At 48.9% G+C, this 18,466-nt stretch overlaps 1 protein-coding gene across 1 annotated transcript in view; it reads right to left on the bottom strand.

Moving 5' to 3' along the window:
* pard3ba (par-3 family cell polarity regulator beta a) overlaps nucleotides 1-18,466 on the bottom strand; it is a 126,251-nt gene that overhangs the window by 23,471 nt on the left and 84,314 nt on the right. Inside the window, exons 16-19 of the mRNA XM_031852147.1 lie at nucleotides 17,145-17,360; nucleotides 16,282-16,486; nucleotides 5,737-5,847; nucleotides 5,373-5,660 (exon numbers count right to left, since the gene is read on the bottom strand). Coding sequence (XP_031708007.1) covers nucleotides 5,373-5,660; nucleotides 5,737-5,847; nucleotides 16,282-16,486; nucleotides 17,145-17,360 — 820 coding nt within the window. The remainder of the gene's footprint in view (nucleotides 1-5,372; nucleotides 5,661-5,736; nucleotides 5,848-16,281; nucleotides 16,487-17,144; nucleotides 17,361-18,466) is intronic.

The following is an 18,466-nucleotide window of genomic DNA, read 5'->3' on the forward strand; positions in this document are numbered from 1 at the left end:
ACACACACACACACACACACACACACACACACACACACACACACACACAAAAGGCGACAGACGAAAATGCTGTGCCTGAGCGAGCACAATCCTTCAGGATGTGCTACCCAAAGTATGACGCAGCGCTGTCGTTTATCTGTGTTTACCGGCTGCACTGGAAACGGGTATCTCGTATCGACACTGATATGCCACCCGCTCGCTATTTCGTCCTCAGGAGATAAACACTGGATGAAAATATTCAACAGCAAAAAAAAAAAAAAAAAAAGAAAAAAAAAAAAAAAAAAAAAAGGAGCAAACTTTCCACTCTTTCCTCTGCATCCGTAAAAAAACAAACACCTGGAACAGCTAAACAGGAGGAAGGCCGAAGTGTAAACACCCGCGCAGTCTCCATCAAACGGGCCTCGTGCCGTACATTCTAATGGGCTGACCCCCAGGCAGATATTGACCGAAACGGACAGAGAGAGAGAGCGAGCGGGGCGAGAGACACAGAGCAGATAGAGAGGTTCATTAGTGGAGTCCATAGCTTACATGTTTAAGTCTCTCTTGTGACCCTGCCTTTAATTAGAAAATCTGGCTGAGGCTCTGAGCGTGTGTGTTTGTTTTTCCCTACGTATACTTAACGCGCATACTCTACACAACTCAGTGGGGACAGGAGGCCGAGTCTCACTCACACACACGCACATGTGCAAAGCTCCGAACGCGTGCACTCACCGCGGGACGCTAAACTCAAAACGCTGCCGCCGCGAGGACAGAACTTCCCAGAAGTTTCCGTGTTGCTGTGAAGCACAAAGCTTCTTCTTCATGAAGATTGGATATCTGGGGGTTTTGCTCATAGTTGCTGCTTTAACGTGCAGCTAATCAATACTAATCTCTGTTCCCCCCCCCCCCCCCTGTTAAGATATTCACACTTGATCTCTTGTTACATTTTTCCCCACTTATTACTTGCTTTTTAGAACTCTCGCTCACCCTCGGCCGCCCAGGCTCCACACACAAAACCCTCAGAGAACGGATGCGGGTTTTTTTCCCCTCTTCCACCGAACCCATTAGCTGATCCCTAGGCCCGTAATTAGGGCTTGCCATTTATTTTTTTTTGATTGAGCGCGCGTGTCGCTCTCCCAATGAAACAACACCATAATTATCTCATTATGCCGCGGCCTCCATCACTGACAACGCCAAATATGATCATATTAATAGCTGCAGACGGAGGCTGATTCTGGATAAAAACACTGGAAGGGGTTTCGTGAGGAGCAGTTTGATGGGTTGACAGTCCAGGCAGGCTGCTTTCCAAACAGTGACAGGAAGAGCAAGAGTGTGTGTCTGTACGAGCACACACATTTGTCCTGTCCTATGTGTGTGTGTGTGTGTTTAGAGGGAGACAGGTAGGCTCCCCTGTTGTCATCAGCAGCTAATAACGGCTGCTGATTGCCTGTCTGCAAACCAGCGGCCGCACAACACAACAGATCTGCAGTTTTCTCAATACGACAGTGTGATGTGAGACTGATCGTCACAAGTTCGATTCTTTTTTGTTTTTGTTTCTAAATGTGATGTATGGGGGGGGGATAACTGATCAATACACCAATAAAGTCTTATTTTGCTATATTAGCTCAACCACGGATATTGCTGCCACTTAAGTCAGATGTTCCCTTCAAGCGTCACATTTCATCCATATTTCAGAGCATCTGACTCTGCAGGTTGATCAGAGAGGAGGAGGAGGAGGAGGAGGATGGAGACTGATGGGGAAGAGAGGGAGACGCAGCAGCAGGAAATGAAAGATGCGTCAGAAGACAGAATGAGAGAAAACCAAACGGCGACTGACAAAAGTCTGGGATGGGAACTTGGAGAAGAGCGAAAGGAGGAGCGGGGGGGGGGGGGGGGGGGGGGGGGACTGGAGAGGGAACAAAACAACATCAGCTGTGTGAAAGCGAGCGGATGAGAGAGTGTGTGTGTGTGTGTGAGGGGGTGCAGCTATTCCGTGGTGTTAGCCGGTGTGGGGGCAGACTAATTAGGAAGCGTGCGCCGCCACCGGCCGGTGTGGCGACTTCTTCTTGCTGCGGCCAGCTGATTTAAGCACAACACACGGGGGGGGGGGGGGGGGGAGGAGGCCCGGGCAGGCAGTTTATTCTTTGGTAAGCACACATCAAAGTGCTCGGTCAGTGTTCGCTCTCCTGCTGTAGCATCGGGAGCAGAGTCGGACAGAAACTCAGTGGAGCTCCACACTAAATGTACCTTTTTATACTGGATCAGTTACTGGAACATCTGACTCTCTAGTTCACTATAGAATCAGAGTGGTCTTGTAGTTTTTGGAAGAATAACGCAATGATAATCCCTTAAAAGTGCCAACGCGTAACGCATACTCGCGGTAAAATGCCCTCATCTTCCAAGCCCCCCCAAAGCAAACCGAATTCACTGGCATGCACCAGAACAGACACATTACTCATCATGCGTCTGCGTGCACCGCCATACAAGTGAAACTTTATTAACACTCAATCAAACACCAGCTTCCAGTAAGCGACGGCTTCCTCCGCGTAACTGACCATGAACAAAAAGAAGAGCCGGGGGGGCAAAGAAGAAGGACATTTTCTCTCCAATGAAAGAGGCTTTAAAGGCGCAGAAGGCGCTGACTTAATGTGCGGGCCGCACTAATGATGTGTTGTTTTCAAGGGAACAACATATTTTTCCTCTTTGAGCTCTTCCTCAGGCAGGTGTTGCCTGACAACTAAATCCGCAAAAGAAAACAAGTCGATGCATTTTCTGTTGGTGGAACGAGTGAATTTTCTGCATGTGCCCAAATGGGAAGTCTCCTTAATACAACATGCTGTCTGCTTCCTGTCTCTCCTCTCTATAGGGGAATAAAACCGCGTCTTCAAAATGGCGGAGGGAAAAAAACAAACATTCGGGACTTTTAAAGGGAGCCGACAAATAGCTTGTGAAAAAACGTTTCAGCAATTAGTCGAGGCCCGTCTGGAGTGATTTGAGATTTGGACTTTTGTCACAGTGGTAAACCTAAAGGCGTGTAATCCTGGCAGGAATGTGGGAGCACGCTCACTGATGTGTCATCTCCTTGTCTTAGCTTACAAGCTCACCTTCATCTTCCTTTTCTCAGCACAATGGTGCATTTCTTTCTTTATTTTGTCGGGTGTGCACCTCCCTCATATGAGAGAGAGAGAGAGAGAGTGTCTTTACATCTCTGCTTTGGCCTCTGTCTTTCCCCTCACTCCTCTTTCATCTCATCTTCCCTGTTTCTCGCTCCAGCCACACAAACAGTGCCTTCCGGCTAATAAAATTTGACAAGCATAGCTAACCTTTTTTCTCCACAGGTCAGCCTGTAGCACGGCGCTAATCAAATGAGACGCCCATCACGGCACACACCTGCCATTGAGGGCCTAATGAAAATGTCCGACGGTAAATTAGGGAGACAGCGCTGGAGTCCGCTGTTCAGGGCCTTGACGGGAGGGGGGGGGGGGGGGGGGGGGGGAGGGCACTAAATGTCTCAGTTGGCAAAACTAAGCAAACATAGTGGACTCGGAGGCATGCACATTAGCCTCCAAAAACATTAGCATTAAGGATGTCCCTCTTGTATAATGAGCACTTTTCTCCTCGGCATCAATAAAACAGCAGAAGATGAGAGAAACCAGATACAGTATGTTGTTCCCTTGGAAACACTAAAACTTGTGCATGCTATCAAGGACTGCTTTGTGAAGTGAGAAGTAGCACTCGTGCATACACTATACTGCTATATATATATATATATATATGCACAGAGTAAGTAATCTTACACCTATGATTTTAGTGCAGTGGTATAAAACGCACCGGACCACACACAGCATTGTTGCTAGGTTACACTGGGCTTCATTGCTGGAGCATTACAGGTGGGTGGCTGCGTGTGTGTGTGTGTGGCTGTGTGCGTCTATTTCTGACCGCGTGTGTGTATGTTTGTGTGAATGAAAGGCGCTGGGGTGTTCCAGCCTCGTGGCGGGCTCTCTCTCTGTGTGTGTGTGTGTGTGTGTGTGTGTGTGTGTGGTTAAACAGATGCGTCGACTTTGTGAATGAGCGCCCTCGTCCAAGCCGCAGGTGGCGGAACGGGAGACTGGAAATAGCTGGCGATGCGCGGGCCCGGGTGAGGGTGGTGAATGGGTGCGACCATGTCTGAGGTCATCAAACATGGCCGGCTATATTTAAAACACTGAATATACCTTTACTTTAGCTCAATGGTTTTGAGCTTCTGCCGTGCAACCACCCTTTAGGGACCGTCTTTCTTCGCCCCTGGAGACTCACAAGCAGAGCTAACAAGCCAAAGGAAGGCTCCTCATCCGTCATGCTAATGCTAAAGACTATCTAACATGCATTATGAGCAAAGCAGGGGAGGGAGAACGGACGAGTGACACCCGGAGAGTGTAAGAGAGAGAGGGGGAGAAAACAGGCTGGTAATGAAGTACCCACCACTAGTGGATGAGAGCTAAAGTGGTCTAACAGATCTGTCAGGCTGCTAGACTGTGGCTAATTATCCCTCCTCCTCTTTTGTCTGCATCCTCTCCTCTGTCACTTCTTCCCTCTCGAATTTACTCTGCCTATCTGACACGTTTTACTCCCTCTCCATTTTGGCTCTTTCTCTGCACTCTATTCCCCTCCTTTTTCTCTTTTCCGTCTGTCCGTCCCTCCGTCTGTCACTTCTTTCCATTCCCATCTGTCTCCTTTCCACGTCCAAACACCCTCTCTCTCTTTCTCTCGCTCTCTCTCTCTGTATGCTCTCTGTTTTTTTGTCTTCCTGGATGATGTTGGGTGTCGGGGGGCTTAGTTTTTGATTTGCAAGTCAATAGTCATTTCTGTCGGAGAGTTTAAGTTGACGGAAGTTTGAATGTGGCCTGTATCATTTCACACGGGAAATGGTAAATTTGCATTAGAAGAGCTCACTACATTTTCTCCGGGTTTTTTTCTCTCATGTACAAAAGCGGCTAAACTCGGAGGTTTCCAAAACTTCTGCAGTAATAATACATAATACGGGAGGAGTGACGGCTCTGATGAGCAGTGTCTTTCTGCGAGCATTAACCCTTTTCTTAAACCCGATATCATAACGAACAATAGAAATAAAACTGTGCGTAAAACACTTGAGCCCCCGCGATTCCGTATTTATAAGGCATGTGGGGAAAAAAGACTTTAAAATTCAACAATGGCTACTGCAGCTCTTAGCTTCTCATCCATACTCGGTCTCTATGCAGCAAAACAATGATGTCATACATACAGAGAAGGTTTTTACGGCCAAACATAATGTTCTTGACTGGGCCAAGGCCTCTCTGCCCTCTGTCCAACTGAGCATGTGCGGCAGTACAGCGCCTTGCGGAGCATCGGCAGTGAAAATCTAAAACCTCCCTCACCTGTCCGCCTGTGTTTGATGCTGGTTCTGCAGAGCCGGCGGGGGTCTGGACTTGTTGACCTTGGCGTAGAGACCGCCCAGCTCCTCGGAGGAGGCCCGGAGCTGGTTAGGCCCGCCGGTCAGCGCGGCGGGGGAGGGCGTGCGGCTGATCAGCGGCTGTGGCGAGGGCGGCTGGCGGAAGTTGTTGATGCGGGCGTAGTTGGGGTCGCTGTCGTCGTCCTCCACGTCGGGGAAGGAGGAGTCCGGGGTGACGTGGCCCGAGTGGATCTCGGCGTAGCGCGGGTCGTAGCTGTCGGAGAGGAGGCCGTTAGACACGGTTGGACACACGCATCCTTTCACTTAATCCACCCAGGTCTGATTCATACCTGTCTCGTTGGTCCTGGTTCCTGTCCAGCTCCTCTTCACTGAGGGCCTCCAGTTTGCTTTTGGAGGCTTTGGCAGCCTCTTTGCTCTTGTCGTCCTTCTTCTTACCAAATCTGGACAAAACACAGAAAAGGGACACAGATGCAACACGTCATTGTTTATTCCGAATGGTTGAGTTATCCCTGCAAGTTCCTGCTCCTCTTTACAATCTTAAAAACCTCTGCCAGATAGCATCACAGGCCGTGCTTTTACTTTGAAGGCAAGATTTATGTGCATTAATGAATTCTTTTTGCAGACTTTTATGATGAAACAATAAACTTCACTCAGGCAACAGAGCTTGCACGAATTGATGAAAGTGGCTCTTTAGCTCACACAACATGCAACCACCACACACACACGTCCAAATGTTGACACACACACACACACACACACACACACACTGCTAGAGCAACTCATTGTTACTCCTGTGTGTCCATTAGTGGCTTTTCTTCATGATAGATGTGGTTATAAAGTCACAGCGGGCACTGACAATCCACAGTGTGTGTGTGTGTGTGTGTGTGCGTGGGCATATGAAAAAGGGGTATAGTTGTCACGCAGCATATGCAGCATGAATATTTTAACGTTTTGTCGAATAAAATAGCTGTTAAAACACAGTGTGCCATGTTTTTCATATTAACTTTGCCATAGCGACCATCATCATCATCATCATTCGCGAGCTCTTATTCTTTAAAATATACTTGTCACCTCTGTTCGAGTCATAAAGAAGCTCCACTTCACACATTAAAAAAAAAAAAAAAAGTAGCGAGACTTTTCCTCTAAATATTTCATATTCTTCTATCTCTCCTTCACATCATCTTTCTCACCCCCCCTCTATCTCTCTCTCGCCTCCTCAGTCTCACCCAACCAACCCACTTCTTTTTTTCCTTCTTCCTCTCCTCCTCCCTCTCTCTCTCTCTCCGAGCTCCCGCTGAGCCAATCTAACGTCTGTGTTTATCTCATTAACAGCGAGGCACTTTCTCGTCGCTGCCACAGGCAGATACGTGGCCCGAATGTCAACCCGCCGGCCCGGGCCGAGAGCCGGACAGGGGGAAAACCAATTAGAGTTGTTTACCAGCTAACCCAGTCACCTCGCTTATACCTGTGTGTTTTAACATGTTTTAATATGTTTTTGCTGTGAGGAAGGCACAGAGAGGTGACCGTAACAGTCACTATATATTATAGTATTGTCTCAGACCTGCACAGAAGATATTACACAAATGCACAATCACAGGCTGAGTTGTGGTATCCATTACTGCCGAACTGATCTTTGCAAAAACGACGGAGTGGCCCCTTAAAGCAAGTATGAGTCGTCTGCAACCTCCCTTTATTTCGTCTTCAGCCCTTGTTGCCGCAGCGTCTCTCCACCTCGCTTCCTAAAGATCACTCGCCACGGGGACAGTGTGGGCGCTGCCGCAGCAGCTTTTGTTTCTGCAAATAATCTTCCACGCACACCCACATTACGCGGGGAGACGAGAACAGACTACCAATTACTTCCCTGATGAGCATATAGAACTCAAGTTACGTGTAGAAGACATATCTGCGCCACTCATCTCAGTATGCGTCAGACTGAGACACGTAAATATATGATTATCCAAGAATCCCAGGTTTATCTTGGCTTAGATGCCTGATAGATTCAGCCCGCCTACACGCCTACACACACACACACACAAAGCACCTTCATCAACATTCAAAGGGGGCAGAGGTCCACAGTTGGACCCATCATTATATCTGCATTAATTAGGAAAGCCTCCTTTTCTCACTGCATTGTCTGCAAAATAGATGGAAGGAAAGAGAAGGGGGGGATGCAGAATGGGTGTGGGACTCCCAATTAGAGACATGTACCTGCCATGAGGGAGGCGGTTATCCCCCGCTCTCCCATTATCTCATCCCTTCTTCATCTCCAAAACTCCCATCTTTTTCCCACTGCAGTGAGCCAACTGTTTGGTAACGATGTCTCTTGTCCATTTCTTTTTTTCATTACACGCTCTCTCTCTCTCTCTCTCTCTCTCTCTCTCTCCTTTATTAAGTTCTGTCTCTTCTCAGGACGGTTTCTGCTCCGTCACTCTTTCTGACAGTTAATTTCCTGTCAAGTGCCCGACTGTTGCTGGATAAAAAAAAATAAACAACTTAAAAGCTACACACGGCAATCTGGAAACCAATATATTGCACGCAAATGCAGGTGAGCGGCCACACAAGTTGCAGCAGACAGCAGCATACATCAACACACACGGCAACTCTGTGGGGACCTGCAAACAGTCTCATGGAATAGGACATCTCATTAACTTAGCATTATCTACCTACACAACCACTCCATCAAACCCTCATTGGGGGGGGGGAGTAGCGGGGGGTCCGGGTTCGATAGACCCCCCACTGTCACCGGAGCTACTGGGAAAGCGTTATTAGCGCGTCGCTGCCGTTGCCCCGCCGTCACCTCCGCGAGACCGGCATCCTGAGAGGACACAACGGTTCGGTTTGCATTGAACTCTGGGAATGAGAGTTCCTCTGGTATGTTTGTCGCTAGAGTTTATTGGTGATTGATGCTAAAGAACTAATTTGTTCATCTTCTTCTTCCTCTCTCCATTTGCCTGTGAAAAACTGAAGACGGCGATCATGGACGATGACTACTGCTGCTTTGGACACTCAGCTAGTCGCAAAGGAAACTCGCTGAGGGAAACTGGACTGACTGTAATTACTGCAGCTACTGTCATTCTCATTACTTTAAGGGAGGGGGGGGGGAACGTGCCTGCGCTCAGTTAGCCGTGCTCTAATGAGGCTCTATATGCAACATGGAGATCACAGCCAGCCAGGGTGCTGAAGTCGCCAACCTGACCCGTGCAATTAGCCCCTCCAGAGAGAGAGAGGGAGAGAGCGCTCACTCCGTTAGACCAACTTATCTATTACACAACATTTTCTTAACTAACTGCATCAGACTGCTGCACACGCCAACTAAACGCTTCATCTCTGCAGACTAAACGCCGTGACATCTGTCAGGAAATCATCTCTCCGCGGGGCCGCTTTGTTTCTTTCGGCAATTGCGACAACATCTCTGACTGTGTGTGTGTGTGTGTGTGTGTGTGTGTGTGTGTGTGTGTGCGCAGTGTAAGTCGAGTGTGCGTCGCCCTTAATAAGCTTTCCTATCTCAGTGGGTGGCTGGGGTCGGGCATAACGAGGGCCGTGAGAACGCTGTCTGGCACCGTGTGTGTGTATGTGTGTGTGTGGAGGAAGTCGTGTTTTCAGGATTTAATTGACGCGGGTGCATGTGTGCATCGTGTGTGTGTGTGTGTGCGCATGTGTGACCTCACGCGCTCACAGTCTTGACGAAACTCGTGAACACCTTGGCATGCGGTGTTTGAGGTGAGGCACACACGCGCACACACACACGCACAGCTCTAGCCTTGGTGTCTAAAATGTGAACATTTTCTAAATATTTCTAATGTGATTAAAAAACACGATTGGACGAGCAACGTGGTGTGACGGTCGAGACTTAAATCACAGCAGAGGCAGAACACAGAGATTTCTTGCAACAGGCTCGATGCGTTTTTTACGGAAGAAGAAGAAGAAGAACAGCTCAGAGCAAGTGAGAAAACTGGCCAAATATCCCCATTTGTTTTGGGGAATGAATGAAAGTGAGATACAGAGGCAAAAAGAAGCAGAGAGGGTGAAAAGAAGAAGGGATTAAATGAGCGCTGGCTAAACTGCCCGTCCGCCTTGGAGAATACACGAGAGACAGAGGAAAGAATAGGAAGAAAGAGAGGAAGTAAAGAGAAGTGAGAGAAAAAGAGGAGCGATGGATGCGTGAGCCAAAGCTCCTGTGAAAGTGCAGCTCGGCCGGGGGAGGAATAAGGAGCTTAGGACTATATTGGAGCGGTGCGGCGGCGTTCAGAGGCACGGGGAGAACAGTTAATCAGCCAAGCAGAAATGTTATCGCAGTAATTAGATTGCTCTTTATGTATTTGGAGAGGAGAGCGCACATCTCAGTGGGGCTCGCAGTGAAAAGAGAGAGAGAGAGAGAGAGAGAGGAGGGAGACGGGTGGAGGGAGGGTGAGAGAGAAACAAGCCGAGGAGCAAACGGGGAGAGAGAAATGGGAGAGAGAGAGAGAGAGAGAGAGAGAGATTAACACTATAAAGAGTTGTGATGTAACACAGAGCCTCCTTCTCCCCGTTCTGGCAACGCGGCGCTGCTTCACGGTGAGACAAGTCGGAAAATATTTCCGGCTCGAAATAGACAGAATGACACCGGCGGCAAAAAATAGACAACAAGTGCTCTTTTAAAAGTCGGTGAGGTGGTTTCCTGGTGGAACCGGGGGATCGGGCTACGAGTAGACTGTCGCCCCAACAAGGTCAAGCCGGGGCGCTGAACGCTTTCGATTGACAGCGCCGTCAGCCAATCCTGTGCCTCCCTGCGGAAAGGCCCCGGCTTTAAAAGAATAATAGAAGAAGAGGGAGAGAGTGTGAGAGATCCGCCCGGCCTTAATCGTAGTTAAAAGAGCTTCACTTAGAAGCTATTAATAATGTAGGGAGGAAGATGCGGGTCGAGGATTCATCTGTTAGTTCTGATTTTCAATCTTTTCGTACGAATGCACAGCAGGAGGAAAAGAACGCTTTTCTTAATCAACGCCTGGCCAGTCCCCAAAGTACTGATACCTCAGTCAGACAAAAGAGAGAGTGGGTAATATGAAGGTAATAGGAAAGAAGGAAGGAAACTGTGAGAGGAAGGAAAAAATAAGAAGTGGCAAAGAGAGAGGAGGCAGGAAGGAGAGAAGGGGGGCAGGAAGAGGGAGGGGAGACAAAAGAGAGAGTTGGAGAAAGGAAGAACGAGGCGAGCGGCTGCATGATCTAGGAAACAGGAAAGTTAGGAAGGGGACCGGAGAGAAGGAAAAAGGGAGGAGGGGAGGAAGAGAGAAAAAAAGAGAGAGGGATGAAGATGGAGATCAAGGAGTGGATAGGTACGGAGAAAGAGAAGGGAGATAAAGTAAGAAAAAAGACAAGCAATAGAGATGGGAGGAGAACAGAGGAGTGGAGCAGGGAGGCAAGCAAAGTCAGGGGAGAGAGGGAGGAAGAGAGAGAGAGAGAGAGACGGGGGCGAGAGAGCTCCCTGCTGCGACGTCCGGGGGGCCGCCTGGTGAAATATGGGCTTCCCTGTAATTGTTTGCATCCCGACTTGTGTCACATTTCAGCAACTCCGCGTAAAAAAAAGCTGTCGCCACCGGCAATCCGTCTCGTCTTTCCTCTTCCATCACCGCTTCTGTAGCGGAGGGCATTAATATTTAAACGAGACCACTGGGCTGCACTCACAACACACGTAACCAAAAGGCCCGGAAGCTGTTTGGCTGCTGCGACTGAAGATTTCCTATATAAAGGGTCAATTCGCCGACTCTACACAAACAAACAGTATTTGCAGGCATAATTGATGTTGGATAGTTTAGGATCCAGCAGGATTAGAGGTTTTATACCCTGAACTGCTTTACTTTTTTGTAAGAATTCCTCACATGCTCCCAGCTGGCGGCTGGTGAAAAGGCCAGGTCAGCGCGGCTCCAGATGAGAGCCATTGGCAGACTGAAAGGTTAGACTCTGGGGCTCCTCGAGGCCCTCCGCACACCCTCGGACAAGACGCACTTAACCTTCTCGGTCTGGAAAAGCAGAGGTCGCGCTCCGTGTGTGTTTAGGCGGGAGATGGAGTGCGTGTGCCATTAGATGTGAAATGACAGAGGAAGCCCATCCATCACGGGCGACGTTGAAGATGACCGTACGTGACGCGACCGCCAGTCGCTTCCTGGCGCCCACGGAGCACACGGACGGGATCAAATGCTAATCGGTCGTGACTGTTTCCCGTGGGCACATGAATACCTTTAATTGGCCGGTGAGTGATGGGCAGTCGGCTGCTGAGCCGTCTGGCCGATACGGATGCGTCTGCGCCTCAAAGCGTCCCCCTCCCTCGGGGTCAATCTCAAATGTCATAACTCGATCGGAGCCGATGGATCGCGGGGGCCGATCGACAACAAATGGAAGTCCCGGCTCACCGTCTCATTTGATAATTACCTCGTGGGCAATAATTCACCGTGCAAATGTTGGGTATCATGTTCCTCAGCTGGATGAGTCACAGACCGGTGGAAACGAAAAACAATCCCAAATGAGATCTGTGCCGTTTGACAAATGTGACGGCTACTGGAAAAACTCTAGAGGACATTAGCGAGTGATTACCGTTCCTGAAGATTGCTCCTCACATCCTCATATAATAGATAATGTGGCTGGCTGAAGAAGTTAGACAAGAGAGCGCATAATTAAACAGTACAGACCTCCACAACTTCCTGGGAAACTGTGGAGGGGCAGAGGTAAACAAGCCGTTTGAAGCCTATGAATGAAGTCATTAATTCTTCCGTCGCGGTCGAACTGCGGAGGAGTGAGTCGGCGTACCCCGCCGTAAATAAGAGAGCGTTCCGAGCCAAACGACGCGGCGGAAGAAGAGGGAAGGGAGGCAGGTGTAGCCAGGGCATGAAAGACGAGGAGCATAAAAAGGCCTTTCGTGTGAGAGGAGAAGGGGGGGGGGGGGTGTTTCAAGGGTAAGGCGTGAGAGATGTAGAGAGGGAGGACTGTTGTGACTGCCCCCTTTATCAGCTGATATATATGCATGAGGATTTCCTCATCATCCCCGCTGTCAATTCCCCATCCCTCTGATATTTGACTGACAGCTCGCATCAACACCAATAAACCTGCACATCATTCCAGGGGAAGCTGCCCATCGCGCCGGATTGGAGGGTGGAGAGAAAAAAAAAAAAAAAGTTAATTTGTTTTTCCGGCGGCTGCCGGCAGTGATAGCGCCCCGCGACTGTTTGCCTCCACGCCGAAGTTGTAAATTAGAATTACGCCTCAATAGAGGTGGCAGGAGGCCGCTTCTGCTCTATGCAGAAGCTCATTTTCCAACGACTGGTGGAATACGTGGCAGCTTTTTTATATTTAGGGTGTCGCGGCGAGCAAATTGTGCACAAATCTGAATTATGAAAGATAGAAAATGAAACCATTCTACGACTACTTTCTCTCTATGGAGGGGGATTCACCGCTAACACACACATTTCTAGGGGGCTGAGAGGTTTGGTGGTAATCATAGTGACGGATAAGCTTAAGAGCCATTAATGGCTTCAAATAACCAGAATGCAACATGAGGAAATGCACAAACGCCCGTGTATTTTACGCACGTATCCACACACGGACGACCACTTCTCCCTTTCTCTAATTGCAGGGTTAAAGCCAACAGCGGATAAGAGAGGCGACGTTAACCCTCCGAGGGATTTGCGTGATTGCTGGCTCCATTTCAATCATTCCGACCTCCGACCAATGCGAGCGACACGAGCGCGGCCTTCCCCGGGACCGTGTATCCGACGCGGGGCCCTGATCAGCATGAATGGAGATGAAGTGAGAGAGAGAGAATGTCTATCCACAGGAGATAGGTTTGTCCCGTGTGCAATATGTATGTTCTTATGCATATTTTACAAAAGACTCTCTTACAGACTCGACTCCGGCATTCCACATCAAGCGCAGCTAACGGCCCCTAAATGCCAGATGAGGTGGCGGATCAAAGAAATCCACCTGCAGCGCGGTAACCGACGGTGGGATTAGGTAATGCACCTCCAAATTAGCCCCATCACGGCTTAGAGTCACGGCTAAGATGCCCACACAAACATGTCACAGGGATTTCGGTACGCCTGGCAACACTTTTGACAGCCGGGGCCCGTTCAAAGAGTCGCCTACATCTACCCTTCCTTCCTTTTTCCTTTTCTTGCTGGTCTCATGTGTTGGAAGCCACAGTGATCACTGCTATAGCCGCAAACAGGACGTGACTGGAGCAGATAAAGGAGAGAGCCCCCGGCGACAGGGGGACTACACTGGCCTTGTGCTTGTTTAAATCGGCAGGAGGTCTCCGGGACCTCGCAGCAAACATTAGCACTCTTAATCGTAGATAATCACGAACTTGTGTGAATTCAAGTGGGATTTAAGAGCTCATTTTGTCTAACGCGGCGTGGTCAATCAACAGTTGGTTCAAGGAAATAGAGAGATGACTTGAGGTAAGGAAGAGAGGAAGGCCTCATCATGAAACTAAAAGGGGAAGAGAGCAAGTGCTCAAGGAAAGGGAAGCAAAGGAGTGTGCAACGACAGCGGTAATCCATCAGAAATCATCCCGGCGGTGTGACAACAAGGCTTTGGTTTCTGTAGAGCACAGCTCACCGGTGACTACCTCTCAACCCCGCGCATGCTGCTGCTCTGCGATAGGACGAAGAGCGGAACGGACGCCGCTAATTGGCTTGCTTCCCTGTCGGAGGACCCGGGGTAGAGGATACCATATCGTGTCGCATGCGGATTTGCAAAATAGCGCATCAAAAAAAAAAAAGGGGGCGGCTTTCATGTCCCTTACATTTACAGAGGAGTGGTGGTTGGTGGTGCGCTGTCACGGCGGGACGCGTGTCGATGGCGACAGCTTAACTTTGATCCTGAGTGACTGACGGGACGGCCGGGACAGACGCGACGCGACGACGCAGAGGACAAGCTATATCCATCAAACCCTGACCTCCCGATTAAGTCGCGTTGGCTCACACTACAATACGTCTAGTCCTCGCACAAGACCCAAGTCTGTCAGCTGGGTCGCAGTTGCATAAGTGTGGCATGTTTAATATCACTTGGACTAAACAGTAATATGGTTATTAGGACCTTTGACCTTTTAAACACACACATCATCTCCACCAATCCCCAATTGCTGACCTTTAATGACGCACCACAATTACGCCGGCAGACTCACACCAGCAGCTGTGCCGAGATAGAAAAAACACCGTATGGAAGTGATGCTCTTCACATGAAGAGGATCACGTATGGATTTGGCAAAACAAACCAAAACAAATGTTGCCCTAGCCAACGTGATCTCCAGAGGTCACCTTACACCCAGCTGTTTGCAGTGCGCTGCCGCCAAAAACAACTTCTTCTTCAAATACTGGCGGCTAACTAAATATTTATGGCCGCCGAAAGGACAGGGCCCTCTTCCAACATGTGTTGTGCTTGCTGCTGTTGCGCACACTTTCACTGCGGAGGTAAATTGAGGTCACATGTTTATAATTTGCCCTTTTCCTAATGCTGCCATTGGAGTAAAATAACATTTGAGAGCTGCGATTAGATTGAACCGCGCAATACTCCGGCTAATTAAGTCATATTTCAAGTTCAATAACGATCAAGGCGGCCAGATAAAGGCCAGGGAGGGAGAGGGAGAGAGAGAGAGAGGGGGAGAGAGAGAGACTAGTGTGCGGTGCAACAATCCGGAAGCTTTTTATACGAGACTCCGTTCTATTGTTGAGGCAGAAAGGCACTCAGCCTCTGTGCTCGGATTGAACAGTGGGCTGGGTTTAAGTGTTTCTCACTATTTTTTTTCAACAAAAAGCCAGACATTTGCTGGTTTCGTGCTTCTTAAATGTGAGAATTTGGTGCTTTTCTTTATCTTACGTGACAATAAATGGCCTTGTTGGTCGGATAAACAAACCACTTGAAGACGTCACCTTGGGCTGTGGGAAATTGCTATTTCCTGACAAAATGTTAGACAAAAAACAACTAATCAAGAGAATAATGGGCGGATTAATAGAAATTTTAAATAACGGTTAGATGCAGCCCTTGAAGAGAGTATTGAGATAAAAGGAGGAGAAAAATCCCGGCTCCAAAGCATACAGCGGGAATAAACAGGAAGTGGTACTGTGTGCTCACGGAGTATAGATGCAGAGATTACCTCCCAAACACATAAATCCAATCTGTCACACAGCTAGCGGTGTCAGCTCCTACATAGGCTCGATGTGTGGAATAAATGGAGCTATAAAGTACATTTTACCGGGGACGTGAAGCTCTAACTGGACTGGATTTCGGGCCGGTTTTACGCTCAACTACAACCTGTGTCACACGTTTTCACCGTGTCATTCATCTTGGCCCTTCTTTCCACCAGCAGCCCTAACCATGTGCACATCTCTTCCATTACCGCGGTTGACACTGTGGCCGATTGGATTCTTATCTGCCATCTGTAGGGCTATCTCTTCGCCCACAGCCTAATTGAATCTCAAGTGTTGGGAGTGCGGTGATACACTGACCACACCGTGTCACTGCCAATAGATAAGGGATCGCTGTCGGAGGATTGGACCGCCGCAATCACGATGGGGACGTGTTGATAAAGGGGCCGACAAGCCGCTCGTGGGTTGGCGACTGTGTCGGTGGGACTTTGCTTGGATTGAGAGATAATGGATACCCTCCATTACAGCGAAGGTTGTGTTCATAGCCAATAATCCGATACCCCATAATCCTGCTGGCTGCTTTGTTCAAACTGAACCAGGGGAAAGTAGGGCGGTTGTTTCCCATCGTCTTTGAAGCTGCTTTGCTTGATTTATTGATTTAAAAGAGTCACCTCAATGGTAGAATGTTTAAACCCAAAAAAACCGCATATGTTGTTTGAAGAGGAAACGTGTGACTCGGGACTTTTAAAGGATTCCTACCTTAAGAGGCCGAATCCTTTCTTTTTGGTCTTCTTCTCCGCGTCGTCCACAGAGTCGTCCGTTTTCTTCTTCCCTTTGCTCTTCTTCTCTTTCTTCTTCCCTTTGGTTTTCTTCTTCTTCTTGCCGTCCTCCGCGTCCAGGCCCTGGCGAGAGGAGCTGCTGACGGGCGTTTCACAACCGGAGCTGTGGTCCGTCAGGTCGTCGTCTAGCAGAGAGGGGCGAAGGAGCAGAGGTAAGTCATTTTGTTGGGGTGTATGCATCGCTGTGCTGTTAAAGGGACCTGTTCAGTGAGCTAGTTAGGCCTCTAATAGGCAGACTTTCTCCCAGAGCAGGGTGCTGGGCTGAGTGCTTGATTTAAAGTATCAGAAGACAGAGTTGTGTGACCTGCCAAAGGCAGAAACTTGTGTAATTGTCATTCGCCGTCGAAGTGAGACTTCTCCTCTGCGGACGGGTAATTTTTCACACTCCAGATTCCTCCAAACATCATTAGTCAACATTCTGCATGGACTCACTCATCCCAGCTAATGCGGGGGATAATTTCCTCAGTAATCATCACACACACACACACACACACACACGACATCCAGCGCGTCTGTGGGTTCACAAGGTAGAGCATTAAATATATGCTGCTGTAAGATATAAAGTTGCTCTTCCTAAATTGCTGAGTGGATAAAATCATGGAGCATTTCATTAAGGTACTCAGGCTAAGCACCGTCCCTTGGCAGGCCCCTGGCTCTTCTTGAGTGCCAGGGTGCTCTACAGCCTGAGGGATGTGCAGGGTCCAATCTAAAAAATAAAAAAAATAAAAAGAATACGACATCTCGGAAAGGATCTTTAAATACAGCGACAGAGAAAAGTCTCACCGTCTTCTGAGGGCCCGTCGTAGGACTTGTCGATGGCGAAGCGGAAGCTCTGGTTGCACCCGCGCCCGCGCACGATGTGCGGCCGCGGCCGGTGGAAGGGCACCTGGGCTTTGCTGCGACTCTGCTCGGCCTCCGCCACGGCTGTCTGGAGGCTCTCGAGGGAGCTGGACTTCCAGAGGCCCAGGGTCGGGCCCAGCGCTCCGCCGGCCGAGGGCTCTGGGGAAACAAAAGAGACGAGAGAGAGGGGGGGGGGCTGTGAGTGATGAGGTGGACCGATGTTTAACAGGATGAGAGGGAGAAGGGAGGGCGGACTAAGTGATGGAGGAATGAGATGAGCTGCCACTGATAAAAATGGGACAGAATGATTTTAAGAGACCCTGGGTATTGAGATCATAAGCTTTTAGCTAAATTTCCCCTACCGTTTACTAAACATTATCATCCACCGCATTCATATTTCCTTATTTAAAGGGCATTAAACTTTTAAGTATGAATGCTGCCCGAAATGGAACAGAGATTCAAGTTCATTGCAGGAGAGGGAGGAGGTGGGACGAGACGTTTCACATGAGTTACGGGAGGGTACGCTGGAACGAGTCCATCGGCCCATTTGTGCCCGATTAGGACGCATCCAGCGTAAAGCTGTGCACTGCGGCTTCTGGACCAAAATCAAGGCCGACCAAAGTGTACGGCAGCGTTTAGCCAGCATGCCTCATCGGCCTCTTTCACACACGTTCAGCCGTTTCTTTAAACTATTTGTTGCACTTTTTCACTTCTTCGTTCTTGTGTTTGGTTTAGTCCGATTGTGCTGGCAGCTGAATTTAACTTAATTCCGTTATCTTATCTTAACATGTGAGGAAAACAGCACTGAGCACTGCAATAAAAGTTCTGAAACTATAAAGGAAAACTTATTTTAGGGCATCTTTACTAAAGCAGGACTGAAGATGAGTGGAAACTATTTAGGTAATTAATCTTATGGAGTCTGGAGTGGATCAGTGTTACAGAATATCTCAATGGTTAGTTGGAATCAAGACATGCATATTTACATTTATAAAAAATACAAAGCTGTGAAGAAGAAATGTAAAGAGAGAGAAGCAGGTGAGCAACATAGAGGAGGAGGAGAGGAAACAACGAGTGAGGTGGAGTGGTACAGGGACGGCTGAGGAGCAGCACTGTGGGAACCGACAGGCTCATGCATAAAGCAAACAAATGAACTGCCATCATACTGTACTCCGGTACGGCCTCCGACTCCAGAGAGGAAGAGAGGAGAGACGGAGAGGAAAGGGGATGAAGGCCACAGCTGATTCAGCAGGGGGGGGGGGGGGGGG

This window comes from Anarrhichthys ocellatus, unplaced genomic scaffold, assembly GCF_004355925.1.
Source record: "Anarrhichthys ocellatus isolate YVR2014 unplaced genomic scaffold, GSC_Weel_1.0 scaffold12, whole genome shotgun sequence".
Classification (NCBI taxonomy): domain Eukaryota; kingdom Metazoa; phylum Chordata; class Actinopteri; order Perciformes; family Anarhichadidae; genus Anarrhichthys; species Anarrhichthys ocellatus.